This window comes from Neofelis nebulosa, chromosome 17 (genome assembly GCF_028018385.1).
Source record: "Neofelis nebulosa isolate mNeoNeb1 chromosome 17, mNeoNeb1.pri, whole genome shotgun sequence".
NCBI lineage: Eukaryota > Metazoa > Chordata > Mammalia > Carnivora > Felidae > Neofelis > Neofelis nebulosa.
The window spans coordinates 26,200,696-26,222,678 of NC_080798.1; the positions used below are offsets into that span (position 1 = coordinate 26,200,696).

The 21,983-nt window shown below is 35.9% G+C and overlaps 1 protein-coding gene and 1 long non-coding RNA gene across 6 annotated transcripts in view; both read left to right on the plus strand.

Moving 5' to 3' along the window:
* PHKB (phosphorylase kinase regulatory subunit beta) overlaps window positions 1-21,983 on the plus strand; it is a 255,172-nt gene that overhangs the window by 167,165 nt on the left and 66,024 nt on the right. For all 5 annotated transcript variants that reach the window (XM_058708055.1, XM_058708056.1, XM_058708054.1 and 2 more), the window contains one exon: window positions 966-1,060. In XM_058708055.1, coding sequence (XP_058564038.1) covers window positions 966-1,060 — 95 coding nt within the window. The remainder of the gene's footprint in view (window positions 1-965; window positions 1,061-21,983) is intronic.
* Window positions 9,222-16,983, plus strand: LOC131499768 (uncharacterized). The gene is made up of 2 exons (XR_009256051.1): window positions 9,222-11,388; window positions 12,073-16,983. It is a non-coding gene; the product is annotated as an uncharacterized LOC131499768 (long non-coding RNA).

Consider the following 21,983-nt stretch of genomic DNA (forward strand, 5'->3'; position numbering starts at 1 on the left):
TTTTTTTTTTTTTTTTTTTTCCAACATTTTTTATTTATTTTTGGGACAGAGAGAGACAGAGCATGAACGGGGGAGGGGCAGAGAGAGAGGGAGACACAGAATCGGAAACAGGCTCCAGGCTCCGAGCCATCAGCCCAGAGCCTGACGCGGGGCTCGAACTCACGGACCGCGAGATCGTGACCTGGCTGAAGTCGGACGCTTAACCGACTGCGCCACCCAGGCGCCCCAAGGATATTCTTAATTTCCATTCCTGATTTAGTAATTTGAGTCTTTTTTCTTTTTTTCTTTGTCAGTCTAGCTAAAGGTTTGTCAGCTTTTGAGTTTTTCAGGAATCTACTTTTAGTTTTATTTATTATTCTCTTTTGTTTTTCTACATTCTATTTCATTAATTTCCACTCTAATCTTTATTATTTCCTTCTTTCTCCTTGCTTTTGATTTAGTTTTCTCAGTTTTATCCACTGTCTGAAGATGGAAAGATAGGTTGTGGATTTGAAATTTTTCTCCCTTGTTTAATATGGGCATTTACAGCTCCAGATTTTCTTCCTAGCATTGCTTTAGTTACATCCATAAATTTTGGTATATTTTGTCTTCATTTTCAATCATCCTATCAGAACATGTATTAGAAAGTATCTTCTTATTTCCCATTTGTTTTCTTCTTTGACACATTAGTTATGGTGTGTTATTTAGTTCCCACATATTTGTGAATTTCTAAAACTTCTCCTGTTTATTGAATTCTAATTTCATTCTTTTGTGGTCAGAATCATACTTTATAGAATTTTAATTCTTTAAATTTATTGAGGATTGTTCTATATGGCCTCATATATGGAAGATGTTCTATGTGCATCGAGGAGTATGTACATTCTGGTCTTGTTGGATGAAATGTCTATTAGGTCATTAGGTCTAGTTGGTTTATAAAGTGTGTAGATGCATTTTTGATAATGTCATTTCTCTTCTCTTTTTTTCAGCTGATAAATTAATCAGTCCTAAAGACATTGATCCTGTCCAGCGCTATATCCCACTACAGAATCAACGCAACGTGAGCATGAGGTTTTCCAATCAAGTAAAGATATTTTTTTCCTTAATTTAGACTCATCTAAAGACATTTAAAAGTTAATTTTAAAAGAAATGTTATTCTGAATGGGTTTTTATTGCTTTTTTTGAAGGCAAGGCTTTTCTCTTTTCTGGTTATTTAAGATTTACTTGTGGCAAAGGATTATTTGTTAATGAATAAATACAAGTCAAATGTGTCCAACAAGATGTCTTCCAGGCAAACACTTTCATCTTCACAGTGGTTGAGTTTAAGGTGATAAATGTCTTTGGGAGGATGCAGTATGTATGGGTAGGCAAGGGGACAGATGCGATGGCATTATTATTGAAGGAAGTGGGGTCCCATGAAAGGCCCCGTGCTTAATGTCTTCTCCATTGCTGTGTCTCTATGACAGCACTGAGTAACTGACAGAGTTGTTCTTAGTACTTTGTGACATGTTGGGTGAAGGAATAATTTAAATTTTTTTACATTTAGTAGCTATGGATTCAGACTGTGTTGTGTCAACAAAATAAGTGTTTGCAGGATCAGCAAGATTGATGTTGATTTGAGCAAACCCTCAAGTATTAAATGATACCAGTAATGAGGACTGTTAAAATGAAAATGTTGTAGATTATGGAAACTGCCTGAGGAGAGAGGGAATGAACCTGAGTGTGTGCCTGGGATTCCAAGCAGTTAACATTTATTTAACAAGAATAGCATCAGCACTTCCGGAATATATGCTTATGAAATCAAAAATGCTCCTTTTATTTAAAAAAAAATGCATATGCATATAACACACACACACACACACACACACACACACAAACATAAATGCTTGTTTTAATGAGAGAATGAGAAAGCCAGCCAGGTCCATTAGATTCTATCACACTATTTCTCTGATTCTTTTGCTGCTCTTCAACAAAATATGTAATTACTCTGAATGGTTTATAGATGAGAAGCTATTTGGGAGACTTATAAATAAATGTTAAGATTTTCTCAAGAACATAAAATCCTTCTGTTAATTTGTGTTAGAAATTTTTCACTGCCCTGTTGACTCCTGTGTAAGGTGAGGATTTGGCCTCATTACCACTCATGTCAGTACACTACAAGTATACATTCTGTACAGATTTGAGATACACAATTTCACTTGAAGAAATGGTAAAATAGAGAATACATTTAACTTCATATTACACAGTGCTGTGACTGAGCCATTTGAAGACTAGTATTTATCATTTACATAGCATTTCACATGTATGACCCACTTCTCTAGGGTAATGAAATCTCAAAGACTTTTCTTAGAAAATAAAGTAATAGGTCACAGATTTGAGTTGTGGGGACAGGAGCTAGAGAGCATAAAATCACATAGCTAACAAAATCAACAATTTGAACAGCTATTTCATGCTTGATACATATAATGAAGGCTGTGGGTTATGTGTAATTTTTGACATACAGTATACCTCCAACTCTTTCTTTCTTACTCAAGGAAGCTTATCAGAGTACAAGTGAGTGAGAGTGGGTTTTATGGAGAATTCACTCTATTTCTTATATTGAAAACATTTTCTAATGTTGCTACTAAATAATCTGTGCCATGCCTCCCAGGTGGAGCCACATTCCTACATACAAGACTTGCTATAGAGTAAGGACAAGGGCTTCTTTCCTGCAGCTTCATGGGGATCACATCTGTGCAGAGTTGCGTACAGTCCCTGAGAAGGAGATGTTTCAAGGATTAACAGCAGAAAATTGCTGGGAACCATCATGCCCCACCCTGGTTGCAGCTTGGTGATATATAAAATGGTGAGGTGTCAGGGCACCTGGGTGGCTCAGTTGGTTAAGTGACCAACCAACTTTTGATTTCAGCTCAGGTCATGATCTCATGGTTTGTGAGTTTGAGCTCTGCATCAAACTCTGTGCTCACTGTACAGAGCCTACTTCAGATCCTCTGTCTCCCTCTTTCTGGACCTTTCCCTCTCCTGCTTTCTCTGTCTCTCTCAAAAATAAACATTAAAAAAAATTTTTTTAATGGTGAGGGGCCGTTGCCACTTTTAAAGCCATTTAAGCGGTAGCCAAGACCAGGCATGACCTTGTCCATTGCTGGGACTGGATGGCATGGACTGATGAAATAAAGAGGTCAGACATAGCCCTCTGCTTTGAAGGTTGATGTTAGAGACCTCTTGGTCATTATTGACCAGGTCAGACTTTGACCAGGTGCTTCAAACCCTGCCAAATGATGAAAAAAATTAGAGAGGGAGTAGTAGAGTTCAGACAATTTCTGAAAATGAGAGAAATCCCTGACTTTGAAGGAAGATATATCAGGGGTCCCCATTTATCCTTTGCCTCAGTGATTCACTAGATGAACTCACAGGACTCAGAAGCTGTGATACTTACACTTATGGTTTATTACAGTGAAAGGATACAGGGTAAAATCAGCAGAGGAACACAGGGCAAGTCTTGAGGAAACCAATCATAAGCTTCCCAGTGTTCATTCCCAGTGGAGTTATGTGAGACACAGTTACCCAGCAACAATGTGTAAAAGTTGCCAAGTGTTGCCAACCAACTGCTTAAGCTTGACTGTCCGGTTTTTACTGAGGGTCAGTCATGTAGGCATGTAGAACCTGCAGGTTTGACCTTGGCTATTCAAGCTCTAGCTCCCCAGAGGAAAAAAAAAGCAGATGTTCACCATAAATCACATTGTTAGCATAAACCATCTGGACAAACTGGAACAGGATGGCCCAGTGCCGTAATTAAGCATGCAAAAACACTGTTCTCCGACAGGACATTCCAAGAAGCCAGCTTTCAAATATAGCTTTCTTGGGAATGTTCAGAGTTTGAACAGCCCAGGACTACTGAATCAACTCATTCCTTCACAGAAAGTTTATGGCAGAAGGAAGTTTCCAGAATCCAGTAAGCAGGGAGTGTGCCAGAACTGTAGAATTGTCTACTCCTTCAAGTATACATAGGGCTTTTGGCAAATTACAAACCTGAAACATTGAGGACTAAATTGAGAGCTGTTGATTTTTGTAGAAATACCATAATAGCAAACTAATTTCATGAAAGGGAAGTACTTTTCTACCTGTGTTTAAGACTGGGGTTGGAAAGGCATCTGGATGACTCCATTGGTTAAGCATCTTAGTCTTGATTTTGGCTCAGGTCATGATTTCATGGTCTGTGGGTTCAAGCCCTGTGTCGGACTCTGCACTGTCAGTGCAGAGCCTGGTTCGGAATCTCTCTCTCCCTGTCTCTCTGCCCCTTCTCTGCTCTCATTCTCTCTCTCAAAATAAATAAACTTAAAAACAAAAACAAAAACTTGGGTTGGAAAAACATGGTATCATCTGGGATGACCCTCCCCACTACTTGCTTACTAGTCAGAAATTGCTGTTTTCTTTTGCTGTTACTTAGAGAATAAAACAAATCCCCTTTTATAAGCAAGTTTAGAGGAGTAGAAGGAAAAGCATTGTAAACAATAGCATATATGCTTGATAGTATTGTGAGCTTTTGACAGCCCCTCCCCCAAAACCCCACCTTTTGGAGATCTTAGTATGTAAGTTCCCACAGGTCAGAGACCACGTTTAATTTATTTTTGTAGCCTCAGTATCGTCATAATACCATAACACCTGTTATATAGAAGGTAGTCAATGTTTAACTTGATTGAGTGTGCTTGCAGGTATGTGTGGGAGGAAGGTGTGTCATGGGAAATAGTGGACTTCTCATGCAGATGTCTCTAATTTTAGATCTGTAATTAGATCTAATTAGAATCTAATTTAGATTCCTAATATGTAACCTTGAATTTCCAACTACTTAATGATCATCTCTCCACACAGATCTAGTATTTAAAACCCAGTATTTCTGGATGTATACTTGTTTCTTCTCATCCAGTTGTATACATTAAATATATACACCTTTTTGGATTGCAATCGCATATCAATGAGGTCGTTTAAAAATGAAACACATTTAGGGGCGCCTGGGTGGCTCAGTCAGTTGAGCGTCTGACTTTGGCTCAGGTCATGGTCTCGTGGTCTGTGAGTTCGAGCCCCGCGTCGGGCTCAGTGCTGACAGCTCAGAGCCTGGAGCCTGCTTCAGATTCTGGGCCTCCCTCTCTCTCTGCCCCTCCCCTGCTCATGCTCTGTCTCTCTCTCTCTCTCTCTCTCTCTGTCAAAAATAAATAAACATTAAAAAAAATTTTTTTTAATGAAACACTTTCTTTTTTTATGAATTAACTTTTTTAAGGTTTTAATTCTAGTTAGTTAACATACGTTATATTAGTTTCAGGTGTACAATATAGTGATTCAGCACTTCCATACAACACCCAGTATTCATCACAAGTGCCCTCATTAATATCCATCACCAATTTAACCCATCCCCCCCCCCCACTCTGGTAACCATCAGATTGTTCTCTACAGTTAAGAGTCTCTTTCTTGCTTTTACTCTCTCTCTCTTGCTCTCATTTTTTTTCCTTTGCTTGTTTTTTTGTTTCTTATATTCCACATATGAGTGAAATAATATGGTATTTGTGTTTGTCTAACTTATTTCACTTAGCATTATACTCTCTAGCTCCATCCATGTCTTTTTTATTGCTAGATAATATTCCACTGTGTGTATATATAACACATCTTCTTTATCCATTCATCAGTCAATGGACACTTGGGCTGCTTCCATAATTTGTCTATTGTAAATGATGCTGCTTTATAGGGATGTATGTATCCCTTTGAATTAGTGTTTTTGTATTTTGGGGTAACTACCCAGTAGTGTGATTGCCGGATCATAAGGTAGTTCTATTAACTTTTTGAGGAACCTCCAAACTGTGGCTATACCTGTTTCAATCCCACCAACAGAACATGAGTGTTCCTTTTTCTCCACATCCTCCCCAACACCTCTTGTTTCTTGTGTTTTTGATTTTAGCCATTCTGACAGGTATGAGGTGGTATCTCATTGTAGTTTTGATTTGCATTTCCCTGATAAGTGATGATGAGCAAAAACACAATATTTCTAATGTCAAATGTGTTATCTTCTCTCTTCAAATCTGCCATTCTTTCCATGGTCATTGTCTTGGATAAGGACGTTGCCTTCAGTAGTCCCTTCTCATGCCAGTAGCTCTTCTGTCCAGATGGTTCTTACATTGTCTCTGCCTTCACAGTATCATTCATATTGGTCTCTTCTTATTCATCCCCACTGCCATGTATTGCTTAGACTTCATTACTACTCGGTGGCATGGTTTTTATAATCTCTCTCTGTCTCCAGTCTCTCTGTTTATTCTCTGTGCTTGAGAACACATGATCTTATAACACCTGTGTCTATTAGTGGATTCCTGCATAAAACCTTCCATGACTCCCTACTCTCCTCAGGATATAGTGTAAACTCCATATCTTGACATTTGAGGCCCTACACAGCACTCAATACCTTGTTTTTCACCTGTATCTTGAAGTTTCTCCAAATTTCTCCCAACCTTCCTGTTCTACAGTCTCAGCAGACTTGCTGATCTAATATAACACCCGGGGTTCACCCACTTCCAGGCCTCTACACTCAGTTCAACCTTCATCCCAACTGAAAATGGCCTCTTTTCAGTCAGAATCCTTAAAATCCAAGCCCCAGACAGTGCCTTTTTTTTGGAATATGTATAAAAATTGAATAAATGCATATTTTGAAAAGTGAAATAATGCAGTTGAGATTACAGTGCAATTGCATAACATTATATTGGGAATATCAGGCATTCTGCCACTTCTTTATCTCCAGAAAAACATTTATTTAAGAACCATATCTATTTTCATCTCTGTCTCCAAACTTCTGAATAATGTATTTGTAACTCTTTTTGCTTGATATTTTACCATTGCACAGTGTCTGTTGTTTCTTTGTTTTGAAAGGTCATTTGCATACCTCAACCTCCTTTCCATCTTACTCTCCTAATATTTACTAGTTATTTTTAGTTATTTTATGTATCACCTTTGTTACTGTAAACATTGTAATAAAACTACATTTTTGGCATCATATCCTTTTGGAAACTTGTCTTTATTTTTGGTGTTTCATGGGAACCTGTTTTTCTGTGTGTTAAATGGGGATTTGTTCTGCTTTGCACTTGGGCCCTTTCAATTTGTGACTTTATTCAGCTGTGGGAGATTTTCTTAAATTATTTCTTTACTTTTTCTATTTTTTTTCTGTTAGGGCTCTTTTATTAGTCAGATCCTAGTCCTATAGGAGTGGTCCCCTGAATCTCTTCCCTTTTATCCAAATGGTTTCTATTTCTTTGGGTTTTTGTTTGGTTTGGTTTTTGGATTTTTTTTTTTTTTCAGAGACTCTTCCTCAACTTTTTTTCCAGCTGTTCTGTTGAATTTTTTTCAAAGTCTTTTTAAAATTTCTAATAGCTCATCTTTGTTCTCTGATTATTATTTCATAGATTCCTTGTTTTTTGTTTAAAATTATTGCCACAATTATTCAAAATTTAGAGAATCAAAAAATTTTGAGGTGTTAATTTAATAAATGTTTTTAACTTTTAATTTTGAAGTAAGTGTAGATCCACAAGAAATTGCAAAGAAATGTCCAGAGAGGGCCTGTGAACCCTTCATTACGGTTCCACAATGTTAACATCTTATATAACTGTAGTGCAACATGAAAACCAGAAATTAACATTGATACAATTCATAGAGCTTATTCACATTTTGTTATATATGTACACTCATTCGTATTTGTGTGTATATAGCTATATCCATTTTCATTATATATGTAACTTTGTGTAACGACCACCAGAATCAATGGTAATAAAATGTACCATTACCTTATCATCCTAAGACTTCCTTGTGTTACCCTTTTATAACCACACCCACTCCCTCACTGCCCTCCTTAACCCTAGGCAATCACTAATCTGTTCTCCATTTTATAGTTTTGTCATTTCATAATGTTATATAAATGGAACTGTATGGTATATAACCTTTTAGATTGGCTTTCTTCACTCCAAAGAGATAAGTCCAAGCTGTTGCAATATATCAAGTTGGTCCTGTGTATTGCTGAGTAGTATGTCACAGTGTGACCATACCACTGTTCAACCATTCACTCATTGAAGGACATCTTGTGGGTAGTTGAACTTTTTTTTAAGATTCCATTTTGATTTATTTATAATTACTTTTAGTATATTGATTTCTTAAATTTTCTTAGTGGTTCTTCCAGGAATTACCATATACATAGTTATCGAAAGTCCTACTAATGTCAATATTTTTGTTTGAGTGTAGAAACCTTACTTCCATTTAGTTTTCTTTCCTTTTTTTTTTACTTTTTAAAGTATTTCCTCTGTGTTTATTGAGCAGCATATCAGATTGTGTCAAAAGTTTTGCTTCAACCATAAAATTTGATTGAAGATATTCCTGAGGTAAAAGTCTATTGTGCTTATCTCAACTTTTACCATTCAACTGTTGTTTCTTTTCTGAATGTCTTAGCCTTTTTCTGTTATTATTTTCTTTCTGTTTAATAGCTTTTTAAAATTTTTTATTTTAATTTTTTATTTTATTTTTTTTAAGTTTTATTTCTTTGTGAGAGAGCGCAAGCAGGGGAGGGGCAGAGAGAGGGGGAAAGAGGATCTGAAGTGGGCTCTGCGCTGATAGCAATGAGTCCACTGTGGGGCTTGAACTCAAAAACTGTGAGATCATGACCTGAACCAAAGTCAGATGCTCAACCAACTAAGCCACACAGGTGCCCCTAATAGCTGTTTGTTAGACATTATTTATGAGTAGGTCTGCTAGCAACATAATTCTTAGTTTTCTTTTGTCTGACAATGTCTTTATTTCCCCGTCATTCCTAAAGGATAGACCCAGAATTTTTGTTTGACAGTTGTTTTCTTTTAGCACTGAGAATTATTGTGCTTTCTTTGGCCTCCTAGTTACAGTTGATACATCCTTTAGATTTGTGTTTTATAGGTAATATGCCATTTCTCCCTGGCCACTGAGTTGAAGACTAGGAGACACCAAGCTCAGCTGATGTGGGTGGATCAGCCTACTTACTGGTTCCCCAGATGTGGAACAGGGGTTGAGTAGGCTTGTCACTGCTGTGAAGCTGCTGCTGCAGGCAGATCAGACTGTCTGCTGGTGCGCTGGTTGTGCAGTGGGTTTTGAGATGGCTCTCAGAGCTTTGCTACTGCTACTGCAGGTGAATTGGACTGCCCATGGAAGCCCAATTTACAGAGTAAATTGGCCAACTAACTGGTTGGGAGCTCAGTTGAGGAGCTAGGGTTGGATCTCCCAACTCAGTCTCTGTTGTGCTTCCTATTTCTGAGTCCTGTAGCCAGAACAATTAGACTTTTATTGTTCTTGTGTTTATTTATTTATTTATTTTTTGTTTATACCTGTTGGTTGTTTTAGGCCTCAGGCCTCTGTGGTGCTTAGCCCAGCATATGTGGGATCTCAGGAGTCTGACCGCATTGCCTCAAGTCCTGAAGTTCTTAGCCAGTTCAGTCTGTCTTCTTCCCAGCTCCCAGAGTCCTTTAATCATTATCTATCGAATTATTTGTAGGGTAAATAGTTGTATTAAGAGCAGGAGGGAAAATTGAGTCTAGGCCATCATGTTCCCACCTCCCTTTCTTTTAGTAGATAATCTGTCTTCATAAGTCTATCTAGGAGTAGTAATCAGAGTTAAGATTTCTTCTATTCCTTGAGTCATCTTTTTTTCCTCCAGAGTAATTTTTTAAAACAATAATGACTATAATTTATTGAGCATTTATTTTTTTAGTTAAAGCTTTATTGAGATATAATTAATACTATCCAATTCACCAATTTAAAGTGCATAATTCAGTGGACCTTAGTATATTCACCATGATTAATTTTACACATTTTCATTATCCCCAAAGGAAACTCTGTAGCCTTTAATAGTCATTCTCCACTTTCCTCAACTTTCCTCTCTCTCTCTCTCTCTCTCTCTCTGTCTCTCTCTCTCTCTACACCAACCTTAGGCAACTACTAATCTACTTTCTGTCTGTATGGATTTTCCTATTCTGGAGATATATAAGTGGCTTCATATAATATGTGGTATTTTGTCCCTGGCTTTTTTCACTTCACATTATGTTTCCAAAGTTCTTCAATGTTGTAGCATGTGTCTGTACTTCATTCCTTTCTATGGTTGAATAATATTCCATTATATGGGTGTACCGCATTTTATTTACCTATTCATCTGGTGAATTCATCTAGTTACTAATGTTGTTGAGCATCTATTCATGTGTTTTTTTGGGAATTTGTATATATATCTTCTTTGGAGAAATGGCTCTTAAGATACCATGGTCATTCTTAACTTAGGTTATTTGTCTTTTTTTTTATTCTGTTTAAATGTTCTTTATTCTAGATATGAGTCCCTTATATGGTTTGCAAATATTTTCTCCCATTCCATAGACTAGCAGTCTAATTTCTTGATTGTGTCATTTGAAGCACAGAAGTTTTTCATTTCATATATCTGTTTTTTGTTTTTTTGTTTTGTTTTGTTTTTTTTTTGTTTTTGCTTCTGGTATCATATCTAAGAAACCATCACCTAATCCAGAGTCATCAAGATTTATGCCTATGTTCACACACACACACAAAAAAGCCTCCCATCAGGCTCACTGCTGTCTGAGCAGATCCTCTTTTCCCATCTCTCTTGCTGCCCCTCCCCTGCTCTCAACTCTCTCTCTCAAAAATAAACGTTAAAAAAAAAAGATTTATGTCTGTTTTCTTCTAAGAATTTTATTGGTTTAGCTCTTACATTTAGGTCTCTGATACGTTTTGAGTTAATTTTTGTATGCCATGTGAGGTAGGCATCCAGTTTCATTCTTTGCATGTGGATATTCAGTCATCATAGTGCCATTTGTTCAATTTCCAAACTGACTTTTAAAGTCTCTTTTATTACTGTGGTGCAATATACATTACCTAATATTTCTCATTTTAACCATTAATAATTGTACAGTTTAGTGGCATTGAATACATTTCAGTGTTGTGTAACCATCACTGCTATCTGTATTCAAAACTTTCTCATCATCCCTAACAAAACTCTGTGACCTTTAAATGATGATTCCCCCTTCTCCCCTCCCTCTAGTCCCTGGTAATCTCTATCCTACTTTCTGTCTCTATGAATTTACCTATTCTTGGCACATCATATAAGATATGAGGAATAGTACAATATTTGCCTGTGTCTGGTTTATTTCACTAAGCATAATGTCCAAGGTTATTTTTGTGTTTCATTAATGTGGTGTTTCTCTTTTTTCCTGCTATTTATTTTGTCACAAACCTGATGATCTTCATTTATCTAATTACATATTGTATGATAGTCTGGTTATTCTCAGTATATTAAGTAGTCTCCTCCCCCCACCACCTCAACAAGAGGTGAGGAAGATGTGATTGAGAGCTTTGTCTCTCAAGAATCTGGTGGGGAGCAAACTAGACCCTCACCACCTTTGCTAAATGCAAGAATGTAAAGGACTTTACTTTAAGGAAGGTATTGCTTACACTAGAAGCATTACCTTACCATAGCCAGTTTATTTAGTTTATTAAGAGAGAACCCTGATTTTTTGCTGACTGTGGTTTCCTGTGAGGGACATGGAGCTGGTTCCTGTGGCCTTGTATTAGTTCTGTGTCATGTCCCACTTCTCCTATCTGCCCTCCATTGTACCTGTCCCTCTGCAGCCCCTCTATTTGTGAGTCAGCTCCCACAGCTGTGGTAGCATTTGGTGATACTGGTGGCTGGTGGTATGGTGGTATATTTAGGTTATATACACTTTCTCTGCTCTGCTTTATTCATTAATACACTTCCACTGGCCATCTTTTGTACTAGAAATGTGAAGTATCTTATTTGATGGCCCTCTTTCTTTTTTCTATTCATTGCTGTAATTTAAGTCTTTTATGTTCATTTTAAATATCTATATGGTCATTTCTGTGAGGTGAGGAGGAATGAGAATTCTCACTTTTGCTGTCTAGAACCAGAAGCCTAGACTTCACCTCCTATGCTTCAGTCTTATCTCATTTTTGTTAAATATGTTTTTCTCCATCTACATTCTATTGCTGCTTCACATCTTGGTTGATGAGTCTAACACTGGGATTTGAGTAGAGTAGATGTTCATTAAGCAGTTGTGATGCCCCAAATAGATGCAAACCAAGTAAATTAAATGTGAAAATTATTCAAATTGTCTGATAAAGAAACATTTGAAAGAAAATAATTTACCCCAAACTGTTAGTCTGTCCTTTATTCTTATAAATAGAGTGACCTTGTCTGCTTCACTTACCTTGCTTTCCTCTGCCACATTTGATTTGGAAAAGATAAATTATACAAAAGACCATATTATCCAGTCATCCCATAAATTACTCCCTGGAAACAGGTCTTATGGGTTTGGAAACTATGCCATTAAGCCTGCTTTCCTATGGTCCTTTTCATACTCCATATTACAACACTTGCCACACTATTATAGTTGTTGATTTACATGCCTTCCTGTCTGGCAGTGGTCCTCAGAATAGAGGATACATCATATTCTTCTTGGTCTTCTATCACTGTAGTTTGGTTTTGACAGGGCAAGAGAAAGGAAGTGAGAGAAATGAAAATAATCACTATTCTTTGTGCTCCTACTGTTTATAAGCACTGTTCAAATAATTTTATATGTATTATGTGTTATTTCAATAGTTTTGAAATAAATATTATCATACCAGTTTTACAGATAGATAATGTGAGTCTTAGAGAGGGTTAGTGTTTTTCCAAGGTCACACTTTTGTCAAGTAGCAGAACCAAAATGAAGGTGTTAACTGAAGAAGGAAAGGAGGAAGAGGTGTCAGGCATTTGGAAGCAATGATTTTCGTAATGGTGTAAAGGAATTAATAGAGGAAATAGCTTGTTTCCTCAGCAGCCTACCTCAGTATCACATCACGGAAAAATAGTTGCGTCTGCCCCTCTAGGCCCTCTAGGCCTGTGGAAATGATCTGAAAATTAAGTACAAAATGTGGGCTCGAATACATTATATTTAACATTTATAATTATTAAGGAGGTCTAAGTGTTACTTTTTTCTTCCCTGCTAGCATTAGGATGAGACCAAGTGCACAAGTCTAACCATTAGTAATTTTCCTGGGGATTTCCCTCTTTCTTATCTAAAGGAAAGTACTTTCAGGAGGCTAGCAAGCTTTCATTGTTCACACTGCAGTGCCTCTACCCTATTAATGTGAGATAATGACCATTTGTTTCCAGCCTTTGCTGCTCCTTCATATTTGGAAGAGGTCTGATTACTGCAGAAACTAAGCAGCTGACTATGTACATTTCACTGATTCAATATATTCTGCATTATAGTTGTCCACTGGGAATAAGGTAACTAGAGGACATCCATTTATAGCAACTGGGGGGTAGGTTTCTGGAGTTGTATAGCAAATGGACTTTACTTTGAAATGTGTGTTAATACTAATCAGAATACAAAATATTTCTGGTTAAATAGGAAAAATCACTTAATTCCTTTTGGCAGGATTTGCAGGATTCTATCTGAAACTAACATATGTAACAGGTAATAGCATAAGACTAGCCAGGAGTTGGAGGGGGCAGAGATTCTTTTTTTTTTTTTAAGCCAATTTGAGAAAAATTGATCTTTTTTCTTGAAATAGATGTGGAATTAAACAGAATTTTTATATAAGCAAGCCATTCTAATATCAAGAGTCACAGAAAACAGCACTATGATATGAAAATGTTATTTTAATATTCAAGAATATAAATAGATTTCTTTTTTTAAAAAAAAGTTTATTTATTTTGAGAGAAAGTACACACAAGCTGGGGAGGGACAGAGAGAGAAAGAGAGGGGGGCAGAGAGAGAATCCCAAGCAGGCTCTGCACTGTCAGCACAGAGCCCAACGTGGGGCTCAAACTCACAAACTGTGAGATCATAACCTAAGCTGAAATCAAGAGTTGGACGCTTAACTGATGGAGTCACCCAGCCACCCCTAAATAGGAGATTTCTTATTGCTGGACATTCTGCCTAGCAAAACAATGAAGAGCACAGCTTCTGGAAACACAATGTGTGGGTTTGAATCCAAGCTTGGGCAAGCTGATTAACCTCTGTGTACCTTAGTTTCATTACATGTAATATCAGAATAGTACCTCATAGAGTTATGGTAAGGATTAGATGAGTTAATACAGATAAAGAGCTTAGAACAGTTCCTGGTTTACAGTTAAGAACTCAACAAATGTTAGCTATTTTATTTGCATTTTGGTAGTACCAATGTAGACATGGTAGTTAATTGAGGTACCCAGCAGTTAATTAAAAGAAAAGGTACAAGGTTATGTTACTATTAACATGGTTCATGGTGGAAAGTGAAACTATGAGAGCAGACAATTCTTGGAGAGCCAGACGTGAGGCTTAGTTTTTTGCCAGGGTATAGGGAGTACAGATGTTGGAATAAAGGGATGTTCAAAGAAAGGGCAGAACAAAGGAATCCAGCAAGAAGGTAAAACAGTGTCAATGGATGAGAAAATGTGGAGGATTTTGACTCTGAGACAACGATTCAAGAAGGCAGTCTACCTAGTTGGCTGGGAAGTATGGCACAGCACTGGCAGAAATTCAGGTGAGAGTCTTCAGACCTTGCATAGTTCACCAGCAGTGTGATCTGGGGAAGGTCTACTAACATATCTATATAGTTATGTTCTCTAGGTATAGTATAGGTATAGTTCTCTAGGTTATGTTCTATATAGTTCTATATAGAACTATATGTTCTATATAGTTATGTTCTCTAGGTGTAACTATAGGTATAGTTCTCTAATCTATAGAATTATTTGTCTGGGTTCGATTTGTAAATCTACTTCTAGCACTTCTGTTGCTGGCTTCCATGATCCTAGGTTGTTGGTAACCATTGAGTGATTTTAGTGGATAGTGTGCCCAGAAGCCAGATTGTAGGGAGTTAAAGACTGACTAAATGGTAGAAGACCATCTGTTCAGGAACTGAGTTTGCTCCAATCCACAAAAGGTTATAAGCCTCTCTTAATTTAGTAGACTCATTGTACAGCACTCCTACAATATAGACTTATACCTGCTTCTCTTTTTTATTCTTGTTTCATGTCTGTTCACAGTTTTTAGAGGTTTATTTATTAATCTTAGGTGATTTAAAGAAATTTTGCATGAGGTTCAGTTTTATTTGGTTCAGTTCATTCTAATGCTCACAAATAGTTTAACCAGATTTAGACATAATTTCTACTTAAAGGATTAAAAAAAAAAAAAAGAAACAAAACTCTACTTCATTAGCTTGGCAAAGAAAGAAAGTATTTGTGTGGAACCAAAAAGCCAAATTTATCTACAAGCATGGGAATAAATTTGAGTACTGAACAGAAGTTCTTTGATTATCATAATAAAACAGAATAAAATAGTCAAGACATCAAAAATGCTTATGAAAGCCTAGCTTGCATATGCCACAGCTACACAAAGGTTCTCTTCAGGTAATACTGTCTGTAGTCTTTAAGGGAAATGAGTTTCCTATCAACTGGTATTTATACCAGAGGCAATGAAAATCAAATGCCTTGATCAAAAATATCCAGAACTGAAAAATGTTAAATTGGAAAAAAAAAAAAGCTCAAACACTTTTAATAGCATCATTCTAATTAACCCACTGAACTTAATAAAATTAAAAGTTCCAATAATAGACATGAGATATAATGAAATATTTCATCAACAAGATGAAGACTTCTTTAAGTTATGGCTGAAATGTAAAAGAGGAAAAACAGATCCAAGTAAAAAAGCAAGGCTTTTGGTCAAAAATAAAGATGTACAGGAATATTATGATCTAGTATTGTTTTAGTGAGCCTACTGCCGGTCTCAATTTATGCCCCTGCTCTAGTCCAACCTGCTGAGCCTAGCAATATTCCTAGTATTTTATTCTGAAAAAAAAAAATCTTATTTTTTCAAAAATATAAATAAATTTATGAACTTACCTGTGACTTTCCTACTCCCCTTTTTTCTTATTTTGAGTCTATTAAAATTTTAAACATCTATTGATTTTTGAATAAAAACTTAACCCTTTAGTCCTATTCTAACCACCTCTTATATAATGACCCATATTATGAGAAGCCACCCTCTTCTAAGCCAGAGGACTGGGCTTCAGGAGCCCCTACTTTCCCAAGGAGTGATGTTCACTCATGAGGTCCTGGGAGAGTTCCAGGTATTTTTGCCATCATACTGGTGAATAAAATAGGAGTATTTTTGGTCAGGTACTTGAAGCAGTATTTTACATTTATGGCATAATTATCATGAGAAAGCAGATCATGTGTTGAAGCACCCTTAAGAGAACTCAGTTTCACATTTATCATTTTCAGTGACACCCAAGCTTTGAATCTGAGAAGTAGACTGGCACATTTAATATTCCAATTAAAATGGATTGATCTACTTTGACAGTCTTTGGAGAAAAGGCCAATATGAAAGGAATGATTTTTAGTCATAATAAGAGCTTATTTTCCAAGGTGCAGAAGTTCTAAATTTAGAGTGGAAGTCAGTACTTACTTACTAAATCATGTACATATTTATACAGATCTCAGTTACAAACATGTACACTTGTTGGTCTCTCATTTTTCAAATTCATGAAGAAAAGAGGGGACTCATATTTTGTTTTCTGAAAATGCAGGTGCATAAAATTTTGCACAAATTATTTTCCTGAAGATTAAAGAATACCACATATATACATGATAAATTTTTAAGAAGGTGACATAGTATAGTGACTTTGCATTATATAGGCCCAGCTATAAAACCAGTCTCTTCTACTGATTAACTGTGTGCCCTTGGACAATTTAATTAATCTCTCTAAGCCTCACTTTCCTCATCTATTAAGTAGTGATAACCATTTCTAACTTACGGTGGTCATATATGATAAAATAATAATGTATATAGAGCTCTTAACAAAATGCCTGACACATTATAAGAACTAAATGAATATTATGCTATTTTTATTTTACTCCAAATAATTTATTTTGTAAACAATATTACTTTATCTTTAATGAAAATAAAATCCTGAAATGAATCCTGAAAAGTCTGGAGGAAAACATTATATTTTCAACACTTTGGCTATAACTGTGCATAGTCTTTCTTTATTATGTGTTTACAGCCTTACTGGATATTCAGTTTTGCAGTCACTAACATTTATCCTAAGTTACTTTTCATACTATTTCTATAAAATATTATCTTAAATCCCTTTATGGTGGGTTTTTTTTTTGTTCATTTGGCTATACCAAGGTTTCCTTTACCTAACACCTAATAATTTCTATTCTAGATGTTTATCCTAATAAAAGCTGATTAAGATTCGATGTTTAGTGCAGCATTATAGCATTTTTAAAACTAGTGGTGTAGCTAACTTGCTATTCATTAAAAGGTCTCTACTTACTACTTTTCTGTTGCTATATGAAATATTTTATGTTCCGTAGTATTCATTAGCTAATGAAAATAAGACAAGAGATTATAAGGTAAAGCAATTTAAGTTTACAAGTGTAAATAAAAATCATAAAATCAAAAATCACTTTCCAAAAATGTTCCTTCCCTAAGACATACATGATCCAAACATATTGTTTTAGACCTTTGCTCAGATTTGAGAATGTTTTATTTATTAATCAAATGTGTCTGGATAAGCCATGAAGCTACCTATAACTCTGTAGCAAAGAGGAGTTGATTTCTTCTTGTTTCACTGATAAAGCTCAAAATCTGTGATTTTATGTTTTATATTTATATTTATATTTATTGCCTGTGCCTCACATACATGGTAGAATATTAAGAGAATTAGGAGAATATTAAGATTATCAAGAGTATCTTATTTAATTCCCTCATTTTATAGAACAGGGAAGGATTCAAAGAGAAATGACGTGTCTAAGGTCACAAAGTTACAGATCCAAACCTGGAACCCAGGGTTATTGAAGTGTGGCCAGGTGAGCCATGTACACCATGTTTACACTATGGCGTACGTGGTTGTATGGTGGTGAATATGGTGGATACAGTGTGGTAAAAAATATACATTATTGCATGGTATTAAAAAATAAAACTATTTGGTGATGCTTATTAAAGATGATAAGGCAAACTTTATTCCAGACCATCACAGTATGTATGGGGACCATTGCAATGGTGTTTTACAATAGGAGAGAGAGAGTGCGCTCAATTCTAAATACAGCTTGAGCAAGTGGGAATTTATAGCTAAGGAGCAGGGTGGGGGGTCAGTGGATGGAAGTTACTAAGAGGAAACATCACAGGTAAGAAAGATTCTGGCTAAACCAACCAAACAGGGTTCTTGCTGAAGATAGGCCAGTGTTAACAGACATCATCACCTGAGGGATGGTGGAAGATGAGGAGCCTGATCAGATATCAAGGATTATCAGATATCATTAGCAGTCTTCTTGTAAAAACTATTTTACAAAGAAGCACATGGATGAGCCTAGGAAAAGTTTCAGGGGCCTGACTAAAGTTTGGTTAAGCAGAGAATCCTTGTTATTCATGTATTATTTGTTAATTGTTTGTTAACTGTTAATCATTTATTATTAATGACATTTTTTGTGTTATCATCATCCCTTAATTATGACTTAGCTAGATTAGTTGGAAGCAGTATCTCTTATAGTATTGCATCTTCCATGCCAACAAGTAGCATATAGCTAGGCTAACAAATATTCATTTATCAGCCAATTACTTAGCAGTAGTAATGTGAAATCAGAATGTAGTTTCTGCCATTCTTTTGCTTTCTCCTAATTTGGAACATTTTTCATTTTTTTGTTTTTTGAGTAGTCAGAGAGAGTTTGACTTTGTTGATTATCATCATATAGTAAAATAGTTCTTGTATACATTTTTACAATTTCTCTTAATTAAACACTATAGTTGGGCTACTTTTCAGAAGATACAATTCGAATTTGTGAAGAATTAGAAAGGATATAAAGGAAGCATTGGCCTCATTAAGTAAGGAACAATTTGAATATATTTTTTAGATTATATTCAACTTAGAAAAACTTAAAATTTGAGTATTTGACCTGTTAAATTCCTTTTATCTCTGTGTATGTCTCTAGTTAAGAGTATCCCTATATACATTCAAGCCAATGTTTTAATTTGGACCGGTTCTTTTTTAAATTTGGAATATAGTTCCATTTTAAAAATTAATCATATATAGGTAGGGTTTTTTGTTTTTTTTGAAAGAGAGGAAGCTAGTAAGTGAGCAGGGGAGGGGCAGAGAGAATCTTAAGCAGGCTCCACACCCTGCATGGAGCCTGACATGGGGCTTGATCTCACAGCTACACCCAAGCACCCCCATATATTGATAGTTTTGATTTGGTGTAGATACAACTTAATTGTCCATTGCCTGTTTCAGATTGCATTATCCTGTTGCATACCATACTTTTTAAGAAAATAATTGAATTAGAAGTGTCAGAATATAAGGCCCAAGAAATGTATCTTTTTTTAGTTTAAATTTATTTATTTATTTATTTATTTATTTATTTATTTATTTATTTATTTATTTTGAGAGAGATGGAGACAGCACAAGTGGGGGAGGGGCAGAAAGAGAAGGGAGACAAAATCCCAAGCAAGCTTTGTACTGTCAGCACAGTGCCTGATGCAGGGTTCGCACACACAAAACCATGAGACCATAATCTGAGCTGAAACCAAGAGTTGATACTGAACTGAGCCACCCAGGCGTCCCAGAAATGTATATTTTGAAAATCACTTTCAGAAGCTAGGAGAAGGCAATATTCGTATAATACATATAATTTTCATATAATTTAATAATTTTCATAAATGTCATGAACTTTAATGGGAAAGTCTTTATATTTTATTTTTCTCCTTATTTATTTTTGTGACCATCTTATTATTTTCATCAGTCTTATTTAAAACATCTTCCATAGTGAGAGCCTATAGTCAGGAGAGCCAGATGCTTTATGAAGAGGAATTTTAAGGGACACTGTGGCATGGTCAGATAATTGACACTGATTATGACTCTTCTAATCATATTATTAATTAGAGACTGAAGAAACTAATAAAGTCAGCCCAAGATATGAGTTAAATATGGGAATGAAGAGTGAATAATCCTATATAGTAGAGCATGATCCTTTCCTGTTGCCCTAGGTCAAAATTGTTAAAAGTGGGAGATAAGAGTTTTAAGTTCTAAGAAGCGTTTATAAACATAAAGATTAAAACTAGACTAATGGATTCTAGTATATGCTGAGATCCTTGCTGCTAATTCTGAAGTGAACTATTCTTCTGAATCCCAGAAGTCTAAGAAAAAACCCCATTCCAGGCATTAAGTCACCCAACTTTTCCCCCCTCAACCTTTAACCTGTTCTGTGTTGATATCCATTCTTCTATATTTCAACCTTTTTCTACTTATTTCTTCTTCTGAATCTATAAGCATGTTTTATTGTCTCTTGACCTAAAAAAATATTTCCTCAACTATGTCTCTTTTTTTTTAATGTTTTTTATTTGTTTTTGAGAGAGAAAGAGACAGAGTATGAGTGGGAGTGGGGCAGAGAGAGAGGAAGACTCAGAATCCATGAAGCAGGCTCCAAGCTCTAAGCTGTCAGCACAGAGCCCGATGCAGGGTTCAAACTCATGTACCACAATATCATGACCTGAGCCAAAGCCAGATGGTTAACTGAGCCACCCAGGCGCCCCCCCCCCGACTTTTTTATGTTTTTAATTTATTTTTGAGAGAGAAAGAGACACAGTATGAGCAGGGGAGGGGCAGAGAGAGAGAACTGTGCCTCTGACTTCCCTTGTCTCCTTCCATTCAGACATTGTGGGAAAGTACTTGCCACCATCTCCTGTTTTCTCAACTCCCAGTCACTCATTGTACAGGATCAGGCTGCTTATACCACCACTACACTAAAACCACATGCAAAAGGTTACTAATTACCTTCTAATTGATATATCCAATGATCTCTTTTCAGATTTAACTCTGTTTGCCCCCAAGACATTCAACACCATTGAATACTCCCTCTTTCTTTTAAACTCTATAAAAGTAAAGAAGTGCTTTTGATTTCTCTCTGCTTATGTGACTACTTCTCCCCTTCCAAATCCAGTCCTGCCAATTCTATTTCCTAAATGTTCTTGAAATCTTTCCATTTGCTCCTTCATTCCCATTGCTATAGCCATGTCACCATCATCTCTCAACTAAAGCCTGCAGCTAACCTCCTTGTGTCTACCCTGCCATCTTCAAACCATGTCTATATGGTAGCCATCATAATATAAGTTAATATAGATAAAATGCTTGGGCAGGATCTGGCCTATATAGTATGTTCAATATATGTATTTAATACTATTATCCTAAAAATGTAAATTCCATTGCCTTTTTTTTGTTTGAAACCCTTTCACTAGTTTTTCATTCCACTTGGTTGAAAACTGAATACCTTGTTGACTCAGTAAGCCCTGCTAGGCCTGACTTCCACCTTAATCTCTTATCATTCTTTTGCTTGCCTGCTTTGTTCCAAACATTCTCCTCTCAGTTCCTCAAATCTTTCAAGTGTTTCCATCTCAAGGCCTTTGCACACGCTATTCCTTCTGCCTGAAGTGCTCATTACCACATCTTGTTCCTTTTTTGTTACTGAATTCAGTCTCAAATTTAATGACACCCCCTAAGAGGATTATTTTCTGATCATCAATCTAAAGTAGCTCCTATCGTCAGTCACTCTATTATATTACCCTTTACATTTATCCTGGCATTTATCATCGTTTTTTATTATTTAATAATTTATACATTTTATTTATTTTTTAATTTTTTTTTTCCACCACTGAAATGTAAGTTTCATGATAGAAGGACTTTGACTTATTTGTCTGATACATAATAGAAGATAAATATTTACTAAATAAATTCATCAATGGTAAGTTTTTATCTTTTAAGAACAAACACCTCAGATACCTTTACTATAAATTTCTTCTCCTTTCTCTAAGGCTAAATTAGATGCTCCCTCTTTTGCCCTCAGAGCAACCTTTAAGAGCACACTGTATTTAGTATCCTACTGAACTCCATGTATAGTTTGTCTTTTCTGTTATATGGGAACTTCA